The following is a 22,475-nucleotide window of genomic DNA, read 5'->3' as shown; positions in this document are numbered from 1 at the left end:
TTTCTCTCTTGTGGTGTGTATATAATGCTTGGATGCATTGCCTATTTATAGGCAAGCATCCATGCAAAAGACAAGGGGTTAGGCAAATAGCACCAATTTGGTGCATACAATTTTTGACTAAGATGGCTACACCTTCTCCCATCATTTTTGACTAAGGTGTAAAGGATGACTACACCTTCTCCCATCATTTTTGACTAAGGTGGTTAGCTTCACAGTTGACAGCTTAGGGTTCGACTGAGAATTGCAGTGGCTTAGAGGACTAGTCTTATTCTTGCCCTTCCTTTATCATATTGACTGGCCCGCCGATCTGGAAGAAGGCGGACTCAAGCTGCAACTGACAATTGCATTAATATTCAGATTTCAAAGTCTAAACATGTGAGCTTCTATGAATAATTGAGAAGCCGGAGACTTAAACAGAGATTTTTTTTTCTTCATATAATATGTATGACCCCTCGTGTCTCCCATCCCATGTACAGCATATGCAACTTCACATCCCTCTGTCAACGACAAGACTTTAGTTCTGGGTAGGTCCGGATTATAGGCTACTTAAAGACCACCATTATTGTTCGGAGACATTCTTCGCTGGGTATCTAGTTCCTGTCTCAGATGAATGAATTGCATTATTGGGAAATTATCTCCAATATCTCAAAATTCTGTTCAAAATGGATGGTATATTACACATGGACTTGTGTTCGCAGCATTTATGATTTATACTATTGAGTGAAAGGTAACCACCGGAGGTGGGGAGCTATGATCATGGGACTGCGGGGCTTCCCAGGTGAGACCTAGAAATGTTGCCGTCCCGGGGCTTTTTATTTTTATTTTTCCTGTTAAGCAATGTAATTTTATTAAAATTAATTTTTTTAAAATTTTAAAAAATATTATTTTAATAAAAAATATTTTTAAAAATAACAACTACCATGTTTTTAAATACTTTATAGGTTGTTTGTAGAAGGTATTTAATTACTTTTAATCGACAGTTAAGAATCATTAATTTCAAACTTAATTCGTGAAAAACAAACTCTATTTGGATTGAGCTTTCAAATAACTATGATTTCAAAAAATGAAAGCTAACTTTTTTCTAAAACATGGTTTCAAGTATATTGAATTTATGAAATCATGACTTCGAAAGGATTACCGTCACTCCCGTAAATTTTTATAAACTCATTTATAGTATCCATTAACAGACACAAAAAGGTCTGATATTGATCGTGTGAGTCACGACCAAACTCAATTAAATCCTTATATTGATCGAACTCACCTCCACGTTCATAAATTCTATGATCAAGATAGAAGCCCCAATCTCTGTTTTTGAAAGTAATAGCTTGAAACTCAAAAAAAAAAATACAGAAACATTATTGAAGAACACGCACTACCTTCATCAAGGTCTAGCTAGTCAGCTACCAATATTATGGAATTTCCTCATTGAACATGGCTTGTGCTGGAGCAGGGAGAGGAAAGAACAAGCAACAGTTGTTTGAGCCGGCATGTATAAATGGAGCTAATTTTTATGTGATTTACTGGGAGATCTGGACCATATAATGATTCCTTTTCTCAATACATAATATATAATAACAATATTATAAATTAAAGTATCTAGAATTTAAATCTATTTCAAGTGAAGTTTACAACATTATATATTATCTTCCAGACAAAAATATTAAATAACATCAAGAGTAGTGCTCCTGATAAAAAAATACTAAGAAGAACATCGAGACTTGCATGTATCTTCAAGATTTGACGTCCAATCTTTGCCATTACCTATTGTCAAAGTTAGATCGAGCTGGCTGAGAAAAAATAAACAATATATCCGTCCACCGGACAATCAACTTGCTCTCTCCTTAATTGAACTTCAACGACCGCGAGAAAACCACTTTCTGGTATCAGTCCATTAATCTACTAATTTCTTGCAATACGCTTCAAGGCTTAACGTGAGATCTTTTGTTGACTCTCTCTAGCTTTTTTTTAATAAGATAAATAAATTAAATACGAGACATAACCCGAAACAAGAAAAACTACATGCTACTCATGCAGGGATTCAGCAATCGACAGAGTTTTTATATATATATATATATATATATATTTAGTCGAAGTTTTATTGATAGCTATGAAAATCATTAAATCAACGGAATTTTGAAATAGAATGCAATGATAAAACTAAAAAAAAAAGGGCAAACACAGACTGCAAGATTCGAACATGTGCGGGGAGCAATCGATAATCAAAATGGGTGCGTTAAAAATGGGTACCTAAATCAAAATAACACCCAGCCTCATAAAAGCCAATTCCAAGTCCTGATTATGAGCTCATCCTATTTTAGTGTCTCTGTTTTAGCAACGGATAACAATCTTGTTCTTATCCACCATGACTACTCTCTTTTCTTCCAAAATTTTGTTTTCTTGCCTCCTTTTCTTCTTCGTTTCACTTGATTGCATCTCATGCACTGGTAAAATGCTTTACCAAGACGGCCGTGAAAACTACTTCCAACTCACTCTTCCTGCAGTCGTCGGTCCAGAAAGCATTGCCTTTGATTGCAACGGCAAAGGACAATATGTTAGTGTCTTGGATGGCAGGATCCTGAAATGGTAAGGAGCCAAGCTTGGTTGGGTAGAATTTTCTGTCTCTTCACCTCAAAGGCAAGACCTCAAGCCCTTAACACACACACACACACACACATATATATATATAGACACACACGTGCGCTGTTCATTTTGTTCTCCATCTTTCTTTTTACATATACTACTTGAGTACTTCATATGTAGGAAATCATCTGATAGTCTAAGTGATTTCATCACATAAATCCTCAACGACATGCATCAAAATCAGAAACAGAACTGACAGATACTCAAATTCATTACCAAAACTAGGGCTCAACTTAGCCTCTCATTTAAACCACACACATCTAAACAACTTTTGCACCTGTGAGTATAACAATAAGTTGACCTCCTACGCTCGTCAATCGTAATTTTTAAATTTATATTTTTTAAAAAAATTCTAATTATAAAATAAAACACATATAAGAACTATCCGTATCAATAAATACATATAAAAAAAATTAACGTGTTTATTCAACTCATTTAGGCACTATCAAATAATTTTTTTCCAATACAAAAGAATTAATGAGTACATGTTATTAATATTTGTTTTATATCAAGTAAAAAACATAACCTTGAATCACAAAATTGACTATTACTTATAATAAAATACAATAAAGATCATATGTATTAATAAAAATATGTAACATATCAAATTAATTTTTAACATAACTAAAAAATAAAACAATATTATAATTGCTTTAATGAAACATCATTTTCTAAGTCTATATAGAATAAATTTCAAAAAACAAAAGGTGTAGAGAAAAAAATTAAAAAAATATGAACAAAATTAATGGCATAAATAGGTCAAGTGTAAAGAATAAAAAAATGTGAAGAAAAAACTAAAAAAACATTAAAATCATGAATTTAGCACGTAGGTTATAAATTTTTTTTAAAAAAAATATCAAGTACGAAAACTGTTCCAATGTGTTTTTTACATGAAAAATTAAAAGTATTATTTGAAAAGTCTATGCAATCATCTTATTAAATAAATTGATAGCCATTTATGTAAATAAAAAAAAAGTCATTAACAATAACCAAGAAAGAAATTATAAAGATGAGATATTTACCCGATTATATTTATTAATTTTTTTTATTTAAATAAATAAAAGATAAATATGCCATAAAAAACTCATGGCCTAAACAATAAATATAAACAAAAATAATTTAATAAACACACACTATAAAAAAATATTATGAAAGTTTGAACTTATCAGAAAAATATAAGAAATGAACACCCATTGATATGATGAAAACATGTAAAAAAAGCCTTAAGTGAACTCGGCAGCCAACTCGGGTAAACAAATCAAATACATGACCTAAGACATGAAATTAAGATAACTTGTAAATAGCAAAGAAAAAAAATATTAAAAAAAATGCTTTAAAAAAATATCAAAGTTAACTCAGATTAATCTCTCAGGTCAATTAATCGAGTCATATGATCAAGGTAACACCATTAAAAGCAAACTTAAAAAAACAAAGAAATAAAATTCTTAACTAAACAAATATTAAGGGATGAAATTGAGGGGAAAAGGTCAATCAAAAAACAATGCAAAATAAAACAAATATCAATAAAAAGAATTATGACTAAGTTCAACACAAAAACCAATTGAAATTAAATGTCAAGGGAAAAAATAAATAAAATTAAATATTTAGGGAAAAAATAAATAAAAACAAATTAATTAAGAAAATGATTAAAAAAACAACAACTAAAAAAATTGGCACCAAACTCAACAAAAAAGTTCAACGAAAAGAAATGTTCAATGATGGAATTAAAGAAAAACAAATAAATCAATAAAATAATAGAAAATTAAAAAAATAGTAATTTAAAGAATGAAAACTAAATTTGATAAAAAAACTAACAAAATCAAATAACAATGGTGAAATCAAAAATAAAATCCAATAATAAAAAATCAATGTAAGTAAAACAATTGCAATTAAGGGAAAAAGAACTGAATTAGAGGGGGGAAAAAAATTAAAAAGCTGGTATAATTTTTTGCATGGTCAGCACATAATTCAAGAAAAAAATATAAAGAAAAAAAAAAGAAATCAATTGATATAAAATCAAATCTCACTGCTATATATACGCCACCTAGAAATAAAGATGATGCCAAGACACATAAAATGATATAGCAAAAGCTTGGTTTTATTTACTATTGTCAGTTTGTCAATTGCATATGACACTTAAAAATAGTGAAGTAATGGACACATGCCAAGCATGTATTAGTAAACAATTTTTTGTTAATATGCACAAAATCAAAAATACCATTATAACTTTGTTAATATGCACAAAATCAAAAATACCACTATAACTAACAATAATAACAAAAAAACCCTTATAAAATCAAAACCTAGCCTTCGAAGCAAAAATTAAAAAATTTGAATGTTAAAGATAATTGAGTAATATTGTTTATAAAATTATTTTTTTAAAAAAATGCTCCTAAGACTAAATAATAATAGCAAAAAAACATTATAAAATGACAATCAAGCTCTAAAACCAAGGCTAACAAAGGCTAACAAATGTGCACAGCAAAAAATATTCCTGTAAAATTCAAAATTCAACTATTCTTGATAAAATTAAAATTATTATATAATTCCTACCAAAGGGTTTGATTACATACTCTTAAAGGAAATATAATAATTGCATTGTTATTAAAAAAAAAAGTGTTGTCCCCATGTAAATAAAAAATAACAAATTGATCATGTAGAAAAATCACCCTACCTCTCAAATAAAACTTTAAAATTAAAGGATAAAAAGTAAAAAAAGTAATTTCACTATAGCCCGGTGGTTCAATATCTTACTTGATTGTTGACTAAAATGGCGATTTTTTTGGGGGGCTGCATTGTTCTTGCAAGTAAGCAAAGCATGATATATATTTTAAGGCTGATCGTAAGGAATGCAAGAAAAAAAGGAGCTTCTCTAGTGATTAAGTTTTACTTTATTTTTTCAGAGAACTTGTTTGTATTTTTCAAAAAAAAAAAAAGATCAAGTATTTCTACTTCTAAAAATTGGATAGAAAACTTGTTTTTGCTTATAAGTGTAGCAGCGTCAGAACTTTTCTCCTTTGCTTGTAGAGTAGCAAGATCAGACAAGTGTAGCAGCGTCAGAACTTTTCTCCTTTACTTGTAGAGTTGAACCTTTATGTGGCTATTAAAGTGTTAAAAGAGTCGCAATTATGCAACCTTCAATTCATGTCTTGGTAGTGATTGATTGATAGTCAAAACTTATACAGACCTTGCAGTACTCCTGCAAGTTGCAGCTAATGGTGATAACTGATTGTGGGTTTTTAACTTGATTCCAATAGAGATAGACAGATGTGTGATGGCTCAACAAACACCAAACTGGAACCGGTGTGTGGAAGACCACTAGGCCTCAAATTCAACTCAGTAACTTGTGATCTCTACATTGCAGACGCGTATTATGGACTCTTAGTTGTAGGACCAGATGGTGGAGTGGCTACACAACTTGCTGCTTCAGCTGAAGGAGTTCCCTTCAGATTCATGAATGCTTTGGATGTTGATTCCAGAACAGGAATGGTTTATTTCACTGACAGTAGCATTTATTTCCAAAGAAGGTACTACTGTTTCCAGCCTTTTCTCCTCTTTCTTCTCTAGCTAGCTAATTTTTTCAGCAACTTAAATGTTTTTGGTATAGTACCCTACCCAGAAATTACTATTTTAGTTCTTTGATCATGCAGGGAGTATTTACTGGCAATCATAAACGCTGATAGAACTGGAAGGTTAATGAAATATGATCCAAATAGCAAAAAAGTGACAGTGCTGCTCAAAGGCTTAGCATTTCCAAATGGAGTGGCTCTAAGCAAGGACAATTCGTTTATTCTAGTTGCCGAATCATTTACAATGCGAATCTTAAAGTTTCACCTTGTGGGTTCTAAAATACATGGACAGGAAACTTTTATTCAACTGGGAAGATTCCCTGATAACATTAAGAGGACTGCTAATGGAGAATTCTGGGTTGCGCTAAATACTGGAAGAGGAAAGATTCGGAGATTGGATTCTACAACACTACAACAAGAAACTTCTATTGACTGGTTTGTGGATGATCCTGTGGCAGTTAGACTGACTTCAGGTGGTGAAGTGGTTAATGTATTGGATGGAAATGGTGGCAATGCTCTCGATTCTGTGAGCGAAGTTGAAGAATATAGTGGTTTTTTGTGGCTAGGATCTTCCATGAAGCCTTATGTTGGTTACATCGAGAATAAAAAATAACTTGAGTCTTATTCTTCCATGAAGCCTTATGTTGGTTACATCAAGAATAAAAAATAACTTGAGTCTTACAAAAAAAAAAAATATACTTTATGCTGCCAAAAATTTCCTCATAGCAGCTATCTATTTGCAGCATTGTTGTTAGAAAAACTCAAATACGAAGTCAATTCCTGTATGCCATTTATAATAAACAGTTGTGTGCTGTGGAAAATATCAAGATAATCAAGGAGCTGCTCCTTATCTTTTCCTTCGTTAATTTCTCTTCTTCTTCCTGTACCAGCATTAAATTACTACTGCCAAAGGAGATCTACTACAAAACAATTTTCTGAATTTATGCAGTCAGTGGTGTCACAGGACCAGGGGATGTGGCATTCCTGAATCATTGTAAGGATTGAGTGCACCTGTCTCATCTACTTGAATTTATGGGTGCATTGAAGCACATAATATGAAATTGCAGGTCCCTGTCTCTGCTGTAAATTATGATCATGATCTCTTCATCTTTTTGAATTTTACATGAATATAATTTAATCTATTTACCTACCAATTCAAAGAAGTCTAACCCCCAAGCTGGATATCAAAACCGAATACATAAATAACAATAGGGAAATAATGCAAGCAGTGGTGGGCTCGAAGAAAAACCGTCGAGCAATATGAGGATGATGTCCGAGCTACTTTATGGAAAAGCTATGTGCCCCCCAGGTGGAGAACATCTCCTAGTCATCTCCGTTAGTTTGTTGTTGGTAGAGATTATCAACTATCAAGTGCTCCGATGACTTTCTCTCATGAAAAAGGTTTGCGTCGTAGCAGTTTTCTTTAATTTGAACTAGTTTGTATACCGGCGCTATGCTACGAGAATCTAAATTTTTTAAAATGTAAAAGATTATAAGGTCTTACGAAATTTTTTATTGTTGTCATTAAACTTGTAATACAATTGTTTTGAGTTTTTTTTATAAAGATAATTTTTTTATTAATGTATTTTTCATTTATCTTGGCTAATATAATATTTTTAACTATAATCATTATTTTTATTTTAAAAAATATATTTTGTAATTGTCAAGGCAAGTCAATAGAAAATATCAAATTTACATGTTTAAATTTTGTGTGATTGAAAATTTTAATTATTTTTTCTTGAATAATTTATTATTGATATTATTATTTTCATATCATGTATATAATAATTGAAAAAAAAATTCAAATTCAAATAAAAAGCTTGTAATAATATTTAAGAATCATGTTAAAAATAAAGATTGAGTTAATTTGATAATTTTTTTATAGAGTAAATAAAAAAAAGGAAAAATTAAGAAGAAAAAAATAAAAAAACCTTAACAATAAATCATGTCAACGCCAAACCTATTATAGTAGGCCAGACTCAGGTGCCTGGCCCTGCTTTATTTTTTTTATTAAAAAGACAAATGAATATTATGTGTCACATTTCATAAAATAAGTACGTCTTTCAATTTAAACTTGTGACACTCGTATTAACTAAATGAGCTACAACTCAAAATTGCTACAAAAACAATTTAAAAAATATATTAAAATATTTTATTTTCATATAAATAGCAAAAGAACATGAAAAACCTTAATTCATGTTGTTGTCTAAACAATATAAAAATGGAAGACTATTCAATTGTGTGGTCTAATATTTATATAACTTCCCATGCAACACAAAGAGAGCTATCAGACCTTTACCTACATCATGAGGCTATAATATATTCGGTGTTATGGCACATTATATTTTTTTATTTAAAAATATATTAATATATATATATATATATTCTAATAACAATACCTTAAAATCATCAAAAACACTAAAAAAAAAATCAATTTAATATTTTAAAAAATACCTAAAACAAAAATAACCTCAATTAAATAAAATGTCACGCATAAATAGCGCACATGAGTTTTTAAATAAGAAACTAAACCGAGCTATCTAATAAATCCTTAATTAAATAAAATTCTCAAACTAAGTGAATCACTAAACAACTGTAAAAATAGTATGTGTATATATATATATATATATATATATATAACGTAATTCTGGTATGTTAATCATCTTAGTTATAAAAGAAAAACTATGGCAGGTAAAGCACTGCGGGAGTGACAAGTATACGCGGTATTGTTTCTGTGGACTCGTTACAATTTTTTTTTATTTACGTGAGGTATCCGGGCCAGCTTACGGGCACCACGACTAATCCCGACGGCCCACTGAACATCCTGCAAGCCCAGTGAGCAGGTAAAACACCGCGAGAGTGACAAGTATACGCGGTAAGACTCGAACTCAGGTATAGAAAAGAAGGATAAGTCCTGAACATCCTGCAAGCCCAGTGAGTAGGTAAAACACCGCAAGAGTGACAAGTATACGCAGTAAGACTCGAACTCAAGTATGAAAAAGGAGGATAATCCCCTTTTATCGTTGGGCTAGAACCCAGTGCGTAGTAAGACTCATTACAATTTTTATTTTTACTGGTGCTAAGTAGACTAATGAAAACACGCTTTGCATTTTTACCGGTAAGTGACTCCGTGATGCTTTTATTAAATGATCCAATTCTTGTTTTTCAAAAATAAATAAATAATATTTTAATATATTTTTAAATAAAAATTATTTAAAAAGGCACCTTTTGAAAAAAAAAAAAATCCGTGAGGTCAGCGTCCACTATCCAAAACGAAGGCCAGCAGTTTGCCTGGCTGGCAGCAGAGCATCAAAGGCCTGCTGGTAATGTGGGCTATCAATTCAGTCTAAAAGATATAAGCTATCAAGCCCATAAAGTCCAGTGCTGGCATTTTTATGATCGAGGGATCCAAACAAATCCTCCCTCAAAAACTTCGGAGCGGGCGAAGTAAGAGTTTTTTTTTTTAGGGAAAGAATTTTAATATTAAGCATAGCATTTACAAGAACTGATGCTCGATGCATTAGATGGTGATGATAATTTTAATTTACCATGAAGAATATAAACATAGATTAAACATGTAGTTGAAAATATTTTTATATCAAATTAATATATTTTTAGTGATTTTTAATATTTTTATATAAAAATATCTAAAACCCTGATAAAAGATAATTTGAGAAACACTTTGCAAACAATGTTTTAAATCTCAAATGGTATCCAACCTTGTTCTTGCTTGTAAATTAGATTTAGTCTGACGTGGTTAGAGGGTTTTGGACGATATTTGGGATGCAAGGGGAAGATCTTATCTTAATTCACAGGAAAGAAGAAAAACAAAACCACAGTCAATGTCTAAGGGTATATATAATATTAGGGTAGAAATTATTTTTTTAAATGATTTTTATTTGAAAATATATTATTTTTAGAATCTGTATATCAAAACCATTCAAGAACATTAAAAGATCAGTTTAAATTTTGTAATAATAAACAAGTTAAATCTCAAAACATTTAATTATTATCATGAAATATCCGAAGTGCTTGCAGTCAAGTGGAGAAGCTTCGGAGGATGCAATCGCGCGATACATTGGGTCCGAAGTTACTGAAAATGTCACGTCGAAAGCCAAAGATTTGAGCTATTCTCGGCTAACTAAAAAAAACTGAAAAATCAATTAAATTTAAAAAAATAACTAAAAAAATCTAACTATAAAAAAAAAACCGATTAAACTAATTAAATTTTTAAAAAATCAACCGGTTCAATTTGGTTCTAATTTTATAAGTAAGAAACTGAAAAAAAAAAAGAACCAAAAATAAAAAAGAACCGAGCCAAATCAAAAAAAATAAAACTAAGTAAGAAACTGAAAAAAAAAAAGAACCGAAAATAAAAAAAAAACCGAGCCAGATAAAAACAAAAACCAAGTCAGACTGAAAAAACTAATTCGGTCAGTTTGAATTGTTTTTTTTTAAATAACCAAACCGAAACTAGTTAATTTAAACCAGTTTGATTATTTTTTTTATAAAAACCAAACTAAAAAAAAAATTGTCCTTGATTCTCTCCTTTCTTGTACAAGTTGATAAATGAAATAAAATTTACTTGATATTGATATTTGGTAACATTGTTGTTAACACCATGAGCTAACTTGTAAAATTGACATATATATATAGTATGTAAAATTAGATTAAAACTTGAAGATTGATAAAATCAAATTTAATGCATCCAAAATCAGTAAATTTGGTCTAGTTTTATGAGTTTAGTAAATTTATGATATGAACCAAATCAAGTCTAAATCTGATTTTAAAAATATGTTGATTAGTTTTGCAAAATTGAATATATCTTTTAAACCATATATTGGATAAAACTAAAAATTTACAAAAAAAATACTAGACACGTGAAAATATATTGTAGTCAAATTTTAGATTAAATGGAATTCGATAACATAATATTTCAGATGATCAATTTTAATAGATGAATCTTGTCAAATATATAAAATTAGATATTTTTGTGCTATTTTTAACATATCTTAAGCTGTTAGTTGAATTTTATTGCAATTCAAGTTAGATTGAAAACTGGACATCTGAAGCTTGCCAACCATATATTGTACGATCAATAATCCATCTAGATAAAAAGGAGCGATATGTTTGAAATCAAGACTCAATTTTTTTGAAAATATGCAAAAATTAGATATTCGAGCTACATGAATAGATTTTAATGTGAAGATTTTTGATATTATTTTTATTTATTTCATTATTTTAAAATAATTATTTTTAATTTCATTTTTTTAGCGTATTAAACATTGTTTAGAGATTTATTTCATTACTGAGTTTATAATAACTAATTATTATTTTATGCTTACTAGCTTACAACCTAAAAATGATTCATTATAACTAATGTGATGGAAACAACTAAGTTGTTACTAGGTTTATGTATATTTCTTATCATTTAGTGACTTTCTGTATTGAAAAGTTTAGATTTTTTATTTTTTTAAAGTCATTAATTTATTGATTCTTATTATTTATTATTTATTTTATTTTTTAATTAAATTACTAATGTATTTTATTATATTTTAATGTAATGTAATTTATTATTTGAAATTAATAATATATAAATAATTAAAAAATTTACTTATAATTTTATAAATATAATGTATTTTTTATATCATGCTGAGAAAAAGTTTTTGATAACCTGATAAGGCTACTAGAGGACAAAGTGGCGATTCAAACTTTAGAAAAGGACTGGCCCACCAGAATCGTGAACAATTAATTTTCTTCCAAAGTTACCGACATCTGTTTGGACTTGGAAGCATAGTGTTGAAACCCGCTAAGTGGATGAATCCAAAACCTAATTAATCCGAGGTTAAAATTGAGTTGAGTTGAAAAGAAATAAATAAAGAAAAAATGTAATATGACCGGTAAAATCCGGTTAAAAATTTAATTATAGTTTGTTAATTTTTATTTTTTTAAATAATAATATTTTACTTTTTTAAAAATAATCCGGGCAACCTGATAATTCAATTAAAATTTAAAACCCAACTTTTAAACAGAAGCAAATCTAAAAACTATATTAGAAAGATTCGAAATTATTCATATATAATTAGTGAAAAATATATACTTATAATTTTATAATTTTACAAATATAATGTATTTTTTATATCATGTTAAAAAAAGTTTTCGATAACTTGATAAGGCCAGTAGAGGCCGAAGTAGTGATTCAAACTTTAGAAAGGGACTGGCGCACCCGAATCGTGAACAATTAATTTTCTTCCAAAGTTACCGACATTCGTTTGGACTTGGAAGGTTCTTTCTTTAGAATTGAGTGCACAAGAACTCAACCAGTTTTCTCTAGGAGGTCGAAACTATATCTTTTTAAATAGGTGATATTACTTCTTATATAAAATAATATGATATTAATTTTAATTAGAATTACGATTGATGAAAATTTGAAATATTTTTTAAAATTAATTTTTTTAATTTTTTAATTTTTTTAATATGTTTATATAAAAAAATATTTTTTTTAAAATAATTTTATATAAAAACACTTAAAAAAATATTTTTTTTAAAATATTTTTATATAAAAACACTTAAAAAAAACTAAAAATCCTCGTTAAAAAACAATGACAAAGAAAAATAAAATAAAATAAAACGATGAATCATCTCCCCTTTTAACACGGGCGAAGCAGCTTAACGTATGCATATACAGTCTCGCTCTCCCTCTCCCTCGCTACTTTTTATAACGGCGGGAGATAAATCCATTGCCTTCTAAAATCTGCAGTCTCTTTCCCAAAATTCACTGCTCCAGAAAATAAAATCTCACCATCTCCCCATTCCCAACGGTACCAATTTTTTAATTTTATCTTATTTTCACGTTAAACAATTTCTGTTATTGTGTCTGTCAATTATAACAAAAAAAAAATCATTTCAATTTAACTTTCGGATCCATTCCTCCTTCTCAGCAGTCAAGTAATCCAGGTTGGCATGTAAATCTCTCTCTTTTCGATCCGATTGATTGATTATGTTTTCTTTTTGAGCAGCTAGGCAAAAAAGAAGAAGACAAATGGGATATATAGGGTCACATGGAATAGCAGCACTGCACAGATACAAATACAGTGGAGTAGATCACTCTTGTGTTGCTAAATATGTTTTGCAACCTTTTTGGACTCGTTTTGTTAACCTCTTCCCTCTTTGGATGCCGTAAGTTCCTTCATTTATGTGACATAGATATGTATTCTTCTTTTACTTTCATTAAAATTAGAATATTCACTAATATTCACCTTTTCTTTTTGGGTGTGAAAATGGATTTAATTTACTTATGGATTTGCTGCAGGCCGAATATGGTATGATAAAGTGGACTTTACTCTTTGATTAGTGATGCTAAATTATTGGGCTGTGTTTTCTTGTTTTTGTTTCTTTTCCTAACTTGTTCATGTTTTTTTTTTTAAAGATTACGCTTATGGGATTTATGTTCTTAGTGGCTTCGGCATTTCTCGGTTATGTAAGTTGGGATTTCGTAAAAATGTCAGTTATGGAGATGTTTTTTTCTTTCTTTCCTAATTGAAAGTTTGTGTTTGTGTTTTAGATTTATTCACCTCACTTGGATACGCCTCCGCCGAGATGGGTTCATTTTGCGCACGGATTGCTTCTATTTCTATATCAGGTTGATTCTAGTTCTCCCAGGCATTGTAGTTAATATGCTTTTCTTAATGTGCGTGACATGGCTTTTCCTGACTTGGTTTTAATTTCCCAGACTTTTGATGCTGTTGATGGAAAACAAGCTCGGCGGACAAACTCGTCGAGTCCATTGGGGGAGCTTTTTGACCATGGTGATTTATGTGTTACATAATCTGTCTTTGTTCCCAACTATTTAATATTGTTGACTGTTTCTTAATGTGCTTTTTCCAACTTATTGCAGGATGTGATGCGCTTGCTTGTGCGGTGTGTATTTTTCCATCTCTAGTCTTTTTACCCCAACAGATTCAGTTTCAATACCTGTTTCTTGTTGTTTTTCAGTTTGAAAGCATGGCTTTTGGTAGCACTACCATGTGTGGAAGAGATACTTTCTGGTTTTGGCTTATTTCAGCTATTCCATTTTATTGTGCAACATGGGAAAAGTAAGTAATACAAATCTGCTGTTATTTGTTTTCTATGGATTTGAATGATGTAATATGACTTCATAAGTTCTATTTAGATTTCTCTTTATTTTGCTCGGAACTTCTGACATCTTCTTTTCTTGACTGAGGTCTTATGTTTGATTATTTTCCTCACGTTCTCACTCTTGTAAATTTTGTATGTTATTGACAATTTGGATTTTTGCTTCCTTGTGTCCAGCTTTTTCACCAATACTCTTATTCTTCCAGCAATTAATGGACCTACAGAGGGTCTGATGCTAATATACATGGCTCATTTCCTTACTGCTGTAGTCGGCAAGCTCTTCAAACCTGCAATACCCTTGATTATTTTGCACAGTTTTTTAATATAGTCTATCATGATAATTTTTTCTGTGCCCATTTTGTTTCTCTCTATTGTCTCTTTTTCTTCCAATTCAAGTTCTTTCCTATTAAGGTGCCGGGTGGTGGGCTCAACAGTTTGCAATGTCTTTCCCATTCTTGAGTTGGTTGCCATTTGTAAGTGGTAAGAGTCTACAATTTTGCAAAATGCTTGGCAATGAATGCATCATTCCAGTTTTTTTCTACCTTTTCCCTTGCTAGAGATATTTAATGACTTTCCCAGGATTTTATTTCACCTCACATGTCATCTACTGAAATGAGATTTGTTGGATATTTTTAGCAGAAAATTTTGTGCATAATGTCAGATTATGCGCGCAAACGTAAGAGTAGAGTACTCTGTAATCTACCTTTTGTCCAGTCCAATTGGAATAAAATGTCTTTGTGTTTGACTTAAAAATAAATTGTGATTGCTTGACATTTTTCTTGATTGATAATGCAATTCAGATCAAGGATTGCTCAATATATGTTTAGTCTCTTATACATTTTTGTGTCCATCACTTGTTTTTTTATTTGTGTTCTTTGATTCTTTTTGATGTATTAGCATTCACTATTTTCATGGAGTAATTTGCTGTTGTCTTCTTTCTCATTAGTGTTTTTTTCCTCGTAAGCCATGTTTTCTTAAGTGATGTTTGAGTTTCCAGATTTTTCTTTTTAATTGGTGGGATTTCACTATGGTTTTTTTTTTAAGAAAACCCGACTCAGAGGTCGCCTTGGGGCAAGGCTCAAGTCACAGGTAGGGCAAGTTGACATGGGTTAACTATTTTTTTTTTTTTAAATAAAAGATGATGTTCTGATTTTTTTTTTAAAAACAATCAATGGGTTTTACCAAGTCGAATAGGTCGCACCTATTTTTTGATGAACTTGGACTGGTCCAGGCTCCAGGTCGACCTACTTAGCTAGTCCAAGTTATATAACGGTGCTAGAATGTAGATTCTATTTGGTTTGTCATCATCTCAATCCTGGTGGCAGAAACACTAGTTAAAATAGGCAATGATACCATACATGTTAAATGAAAGGACTTGGCAAGGCCCTAGAACAACGGGTTGCACACAACTTTGTCATTTCCTTCGTGCTTTCCTTTTGCATCTGTATTTTGTTTTCTCCTTGCCCTTTTGTACTTTATTTCATAGTTTTCTTTTTCATGTGTAACTGAAGTTTTCTTTTGCTCTTTATTTTCTTAATTTTTAATTTTTTGACTGCAGAAATCCCAACTTACAGAGTTGTGCAGTTTTTAATGACAGCTTTTGCTGTTATACCTACAGTGGGATTCAAGTAAGCAATTATATATATATATCTAAAATGGCTGAAAAAATAGTTCTCTTGCATGCGTAACACATAATTTACATCTAATGTTGCTAGTTATGATCTTTTCCTTTCTTGTTCAATTGCATTTGTTTAAACTTTTTATGGTTACCCGTTCAATTATGAAGAAAGAGTAACCAAAGTTACAACTTGCACATGCTGAGAAAATGACATCATCATTATATTTTTCGCTGGAAGGGGTGGTGGCGGTCTAGGGGTTTCAGCTGTGGCAGATGTGTTTGAATTTTCCTCTATGGGGTCATTTGTGCCATTGGTTAGCATGAATTGCCTGTTATAGATTGTACTGTTGGTGTCTTTAGAGTCCACATATAGGCCATGATGTAGCTGTTTGGTGAAGGTTATCTTGGATCTACATTACATAATGTTATATATTTGTGCAATGTGACCTTTTTTTCTACAGTGTGTCTAATGTCTACAAGGTTGTTCAAGCAAGAAAAGGCAGCATGTTGCTGGCTTTAGCAATGGTAATTCTGTATCCATTTTTACTTTCCTTTCTTAATTATATGAAAGCTTTGTGAATGTCTAATTATTCCTTATTGCTATCAGCTTTACCCTTTTGTTGTGCTCGTTGGCGGAGTCCTATTGTGGTATGCCTCAACCTGTTATATTTTTTCAATGTGGTTCTTGACACACATTGGGTTCTTCATATGGACCTTGCTTCTTCTGCAGGGATTATCTGTCTCCATCTGATCTAATGTCAAACTATCCTCATTTGGTCATATTGGGAACTGGACTTGCATTTGGGTTTCTTGTGGTAGGTCACGTGACTACCTTTTGACAATTATCTGTCTCCATTCAGTTCTCTAAATTGCTGTTCTGTTTCATTTTCAAATTGAAATCCATTAGTTTAGTCATGCTAAGGAGATGGTTGATTGAGGTGGACGGTGGAGTAGAAACCTGTGCAGTCTGGTGTTCTGCCTGAAAGTTTGCCAGTTGCGAGCATTAAAATGGAGGAGCTGGTTCCAAATAGATTGACTATGATATTGGCAGGGATCTATTACACTTTAAAGGGTTTTTTTAACCATATGACCATTATGGATTTGCGAATTTGGAACTGTGTCTTAACACACTCAAATTACATGGGCACTGTTGCAAAATGCAGTCACACATGGTTTTTGAATACAGTGCAAATTAGATTCATCACAACCATGCAGTTGTGCCTCCCCATCATAGCTTTTATATGCTCTTTTGAAGTGGATTTAGCACATATTATTAGGGATCTAATAAAGTCTGAAATTTTATAGGAATGCAGATTAAAGTTTCACTCTGAAATTTTATAGGAATAAAGATTAAAGTTTCACACATGGCGGTGCTTCAAACAGTCAACTTTTAAATTCTGGCTATATGATTGCATATGTTTCTGTTACAGATGAGTTAGGCATTTGAAGCGGAATAAAAAGAACTAAAAAAAAGGAAAGGAAAATGAAATCAGTGTGCAGATACCAAAAGGAATGCACTTTCACATGTTATTCGGTGTGGTATCTCAACATAAAATTAGATCCATTCATGACAACAGTTAGCATATGTTCTCATGACAGCTCCTTACTAATTTTGTCTGGAATTGGATCACAAAACCAAATGCAAAAAAAAGTTTTGTATATTCTTGATGATGTGTTTACAGTGGGTGTTGGGGAACTGGGATCTAATGGTATTCATTTGTGCATGCTCCTGTTTTTAAATATTTTCTAAATTATACAAGTGCTTTTTAAATATTTTCTAAATTATACAAGCACTGCAAAGTGCAAACGTTTGACTTGTATTGTACCATTTCTGAGAGGAAATTTCATTTGACAGGGAAGGATGATTTTGTCTCACTTGTGTGATGAACCGAAGGGATTGAAAACCAACATGTGTATGGTATGGTTTGTTCAGTTCTCAACTATTAAACATCTGTGGTCTTAAAGTTTGTCCTAATGCTTTAATAGAAAATTTTGAGATTCTGGTGTATATCACCAGCATTGCAGGAATATTTAGATCTCTCAAGTCTAATGCATATTAACTTTTTGGATAATTCACTGAAATATCCAACAAATGTTCTGCCCTATCTTGAGCTGTTTCACTGGCACTTATGAGATACAACAATTGCTCGTTTATTAGAGTTAATATGTTCTGAGTAATAAAATAATACAGACTTGTTCTCCATGAAGTATTCATATCAATGTTCTGAAGCAATACTTGTGGGAGTACTATGGGGTGTTCTTACCTCTAGTATCAAACTGGTTATTGTTGAATTTCCTTTACCACAGAAGTTTCCATTTCTGCTGTTTTTCAGTTCTCAATATAATTCCTGGGAAATTTATTTTATATGCAAACTTAATTAACAAACGAGTGCTGAACAAGCAAGTTACAAGTATTTTTTCCTGCAGTCTCTGTTATATCTACCATTTGCCATCGCAAATGCACTCGCAGCCAGACTGAATGATGGGTAAGTGGTCACTGGTCATATTGTTTTAGTCTCTGATGTTAAAAAATAGGCATCTATTTGATCTATTTTTGACTGTCATGTTAACTTTACAAGAACCTTTTATTGCAGAGTTGCTTTAGTTGATGAGTTCTGGGTTCTTCTTGGTTACTGTGTATTCACAAGTAAGCGCCTGTTACCTTGTTTTTGTTTATAGTGGTGATATGTCTTTAATTGCTTGTTTTACACTAGAAACCGTTCTGCACAAGTTAGTTAATGTTTTGTTTTCTGATTTTGCATTTTTAAGTTTTGAGTTGGTGCAATAATTCATATTGCTCTTACCATGTTCTGCTACAGTTTTGTTTTATACCTTACAATTCTTTTTCTGAACTCAGTGGGACTCTATTTACACCTCGCCACATCTGTCATCCATGAAATTACAACAGCTCTGGGAATATGCTGCTTCAGGTGAGAATCTGCTTGTACCTGGGAGTGTTCATGGTTCGGTTGGGTCCAGTTTGTGAGGAAAATTCAGATAAAAAAGTTGTAAAGGTTTCAGCATAATCCAACTGGGATTGAAAGCTCATTAGACCTAACTGAACCAAAAATGATTTTATTTTTTGAATTCAAATCTGAGCAACACCAATGACTACTATTAAAAAACCAAGCCAAATTAAATTATGTGAACTAAGTGGGGTTAAAAAATGTTCTAGCAAAGATGTTTTGCACAATCGGGCTACAGACATCTGTTTTGTTTTTTGCAATTATTGAACAAGATGCCTTTGGTCAAAACCTGTCTGGTTCAAGGTTTAGTTATTATTATGGCTGATCTTGGTATTTGATTCTCTGAAGTCTGCTGAGTGTGCTTGAGTACCCGTGGATCAATCTGATTTTCATCTGCTTGTGGCATTCATGGTGCTCTTTAATAGAAGTGTATGCTTTTTGCAGTTGGGATATTTGGTTACTTTTACAACCAAGTTGTTTCTCAAATGTGCTTATTAGCTATGATATACCTGCATACAGCATCTTGGTTTTTAATTGCTTCTGTTCTTAATTTACAGGATAACTAGGAAGAAAGCATGAAAACGATAGTTCTGATTTTGGTATGTCTTTCCGAACCTATGTTCTAATTGTTGTTAACTGTATTCAAATTTTTGGAGTATGCTATATGGTTTGATTATAGTTCCATCTTGTATCCGAGGTTTTTGTGATTTCATATGCTTCATTATGAATTTTTTCAGCTGGCAATTCTGGAGCAATGGGGCAAACTATCTGTCATTTTACTTTTACCCCCCTCTGTTACAGACTATTCAACTAATGTGATAATAGATTAGGTGAATTGAGGAATTCACACCTTTTAAGCATCGTTATATATTGAAATTTATAGTGGATGCCATAGTTTTCTATACTGTGTTCAAGGGGGGTGGGTGCTATTATGTCTAGTTTTGGATGAGTTGAGTTGAGTTCAGTTCAGGGAGAGTCATATAACTGTTGAATCCTGTGCCTGGTAACGCTACCTGCACGGTTGAGCCCCAGCTGTTTCACCCAGGGCATTTCATAGGTTTCCTCATGTCAGTGATGTCGGAGTTCTGGTTTCATTTCAGAGATGGGTCTTTTAAAAGCATTAAATTGATGATCTCTAGTCACAGAAAATTGATAACCATAGTAGTGTGATATGCTACTGTCTTGATTATATTCTCACTTTGATGCCACATGATGTGTTTCTGTTAAAACTGTTTGTTGAATCTAGGGAGTAAAACTTTCGACCGTGGATTTTCTTTCGATGTAATGGCTAGGATGACTTAATATCTTCTTTCTTTGCTTTTTTCATTTGTATTCACATTAATCATCATCTCTACGCAGTAACATTCCTGCTCGGTAATAGAAGAGCTTCTATAGGTCCTATTTTTCCCCGCTTATTTATACTAATGCCCACCCTCAATTTTCAAAATCATTTTGCTTGGTCTTTATTTGATCAAGAAGATCTAAAGTTGTGTTTGTTTTTCTTTTTAAAAAGTGTTTTTAAATTTTTTTGAATATTTGTTTTGCTTCAAATCAACTTTATTTTTAAAAAAATTTAGATTATTTTAATATGCTAATATTAAAAATGAATTTTAAAAAATAAAAAATATATATTATTTTAATATATTTTTAAACAAAAAATATTTTAAAAAATAACTGCTATTTTAATCTCAAATATTGTATTCTTAAATACTATGCTGGTGTAAGGCTACATGAAACCATATTCTCAAATGCATTAAAAAAAAGGAATGTTATTTTTTAATGTTATTCTTTTTAATATTGTAGGAATGATTATTTTTTATTTAAAAATATATTAAAATACTTTTTTATTTTTAACTTAAATGTATATATATAAATTAAAATACTTTTTTATTTTTAACTTAAATCTATATATATAAAAAAAGTAATTTTAAACCAATTTTTTTTGTTTTTTAAAATGATATTTTGATGGTAAAAACAAATAATGTCTAACCATATGACATGTACCCGAACTCATTTTTACTTTGACATGTCATGACATGGTTTCATGTAACCTCGAAGATAGGACAAAACAAAGATGATTTTGAAAGTGAAGGGCAGACATTAACAAAAATAAAAATGAAGAGGGTAAACTGATACAAGATAATACATGGATTCAAAATAGCGTTCAACCATTTCACTTCCCTTTTTATTTGTTACTTCATCTGAATTATTTCCAAAAATTTTTTTAACACTAACGTGTTATCGTCAATCCCTTTATATTCTAATTTCCAATATCATATCAGCTTTTTTTTTCTTTTTTTTTTTGTTCCCCTGAATTATCATCATGATGGTAAAGAAAACTTAAACTTTCCCTAGTCCTGGAACTATAACTTTACATGGAATTTAAGATCAAGTGTATATAGGCAATAAGACACGGTGTGTAATTTAGGGAAGCTGATATATATAATATAACAGCTGCAAATGATGTGACCAAAAATCCTTTTGGTACAAAGTCGTGAAGGTGAATTTTGTTAATACCATCTAGCGGAGCAGGATGGGTTGATTATATGACATGGCAGCAGGCAGTTATGTACAAACCAAAACATTCTGGACTGTCGAAGTTCATCGTATGCGAGAAATGACATCCCATTTCCATAAAATTAATTAATTTGTTGTGAGCTATTCTGAAAGTGTGATATCTCTGGTCTTAAAGAACTGCACGGATTAGACTTGTGAAGTGATTATTTCGCGTTTTTCTTTTTCTTTTTGGTTGCGTGGTGTACAGTTACATGAGAATTTGGGTTTCAAGAAGCATAAATCAACCAGAATTATCTTTGGATTGGTAAAGAAATTAGGTTATAGTAGTAGCTAGGTTACTATGCGAAAGCCACTTCAACTCTAACAGGAAAAAAAAATGATGGGAGGAGAGTAGCAGAGGGTGGAAACATGGACAGCATTAAAAGCTAATAATGACATCCCTGGTGAAATTATCCTTTTCGATATCCTATCAAGACTTCCAGGCAAGTCGCTCCTGCAATTCGAGTGCATTTGCAAGTAATGGGATTCTGTAATTTCCAACCCTTCTCTAGCTAATCGACACGACTCTTTCAAACGAACGCCGTGATGGTGGCCATCTACTTTCTGTTACAGATTCCACAAATATATCCACCTTTTCTTAGCAAGTCTTTCTGGAGAACTTTGTACTTTGACTTTCAAGCAAGACATTGACAGTCTTTGCTCTTCGCAAAGTATCAATGGTTTGGTTTGTTTGCACCCTTCAAGCAAATACAGTTATTTTCCCAGCACGGCAAGTGAGGAGGAATACAGGAGTTACATCTGTGACCTCGCACCAGTAAAACTTTTAGGCTTCCCAGTAATTTTCATTTGATGATCCCCTGCAATTTGATGCCGTTATGGTTTATTGCTTTCTTCGATGGGAGCCTCTCAGAAAGGAATACGAGGTTTTTGAGTTTTGTCAAATTGATGCTGGCAACAGGTGTTGGGGGATTACCGTGAGATTTTCACTCCAGGAACCAACTCTTGGAGAAGGATGGATGCTTCTTTGCC

The 22,475-nt window shown here is 31.5% G+C and overlaps 1 protein-coding gene and 1 pseudogene across 2 annotated transcripts; both read left to right on the top strand.

Moving 5' to 3' along the window:
* The first annotated feature begins 2,326 nt into the window (after positions 1-2,326).
* LOC105123033 (strictosidine synthase 3-like) lies at positions 2,327-7,075 on the top strand (annotated as a pseudogene).
* Positions 7,076-12,834: 5,759 nt separating this feature from the next.
* LOC105123020 (choline/ethanolaminephosphotransferase 1-like) lies at positions 12,835-19,836 on the top strand. 2 transcript variants are annotated; one of them, XM_011022465.1, is made up of 20 exons: positions 12,835-13,030; positions 13,229-13,388; positions 13,522-13,531; positions 13,639-13,689; positions 13,774-13,851; positions 13,942-14,017; positions 14,107-14,129; positions 14,205-14,305; positions 14,523-14,617; positions 14,757-14,825; positions 15,904-15,973; positions 16,425-16,488; positions 16,571-16,611; positions 16,694-16,778; positions 17,819-17,881; positions 18,391-18,449; positions 18,558-18,610; positions 18,821-18,893; positions 19,487-19,528; positions 19,667-19,836. In XM_011022465.1, the coding sequence occupies exons 2-19, from the start codon at positions 13,252-13,254 to the stop codon at positions 19,506-19,508; spliced, it is 1,170 nt and encodes a 389-aa protein (XP_011020767.1). In that variant the 5' UTR covers positions 12,835-13,030; positions 13,229-13,251; the 3' UTR covers positions 19,509-19,528; positions 19,667-19,836. The 2 variants fall into 2 exon arrangements, with proteins under 2 accessions (XP_011020767.1, XP_011020775.1); XM_011022473.1 differs by lacking the exons at positions 12,835-13,030; positions 13,522-13,531 and having other exon boundaries at positions 13,297-13,388.
* The last annotated feature ends 2,639 nt before the right edge of the window (positions 19,837-22,475 follow it).

The sequence above is a fragment of the Populus euphratica genome, unplaced genomic scaffold, assembly GCF_000495115.2.
Source record: "Populus euphratica unplaced genomic scaffold, PopEup_1.0 scaffold1.1, whole genome shotgun sequence".
Taxonomy (NCBI): Eukaryota; Viridiplantae; Streptophyta; class Magnoliopsida; order Malpighiales; family Salicaceae; genus Populus; species Populus euphratica.
Note: the sequence above shows the minus strand (reverse complement) of the source record. Positions and strands in the feature narration are given on the sequence as shown.

What these genes read in the sequence shown, in the direction of transcription:
- LOC105123020 (XM_011022465.1), top strand. Translation starts at nt 13,252, where the DNA reads ATGGGATATATAGGGTCACATGGAATAGCAGCACTGCACAGATACAAA. An exon ending in ATACCTACAGTGGGATTCAA is followed by an intron (nt 15,974 to 16,424) that starts GTAAGCAATTAT and finishes TTTTTTCTACAG; the next exon opens with TGTGTCTAATGTCTACAAGG. An exon ending in CTGGGAATATGCTGCTTCAG is followed by an intron (nt 18,894 to 19,486) that starts GTGAGAATCTGC and finishes CTTAATTTACAG; the next exon opens with GATAACTAGGAAGAAAGCAT.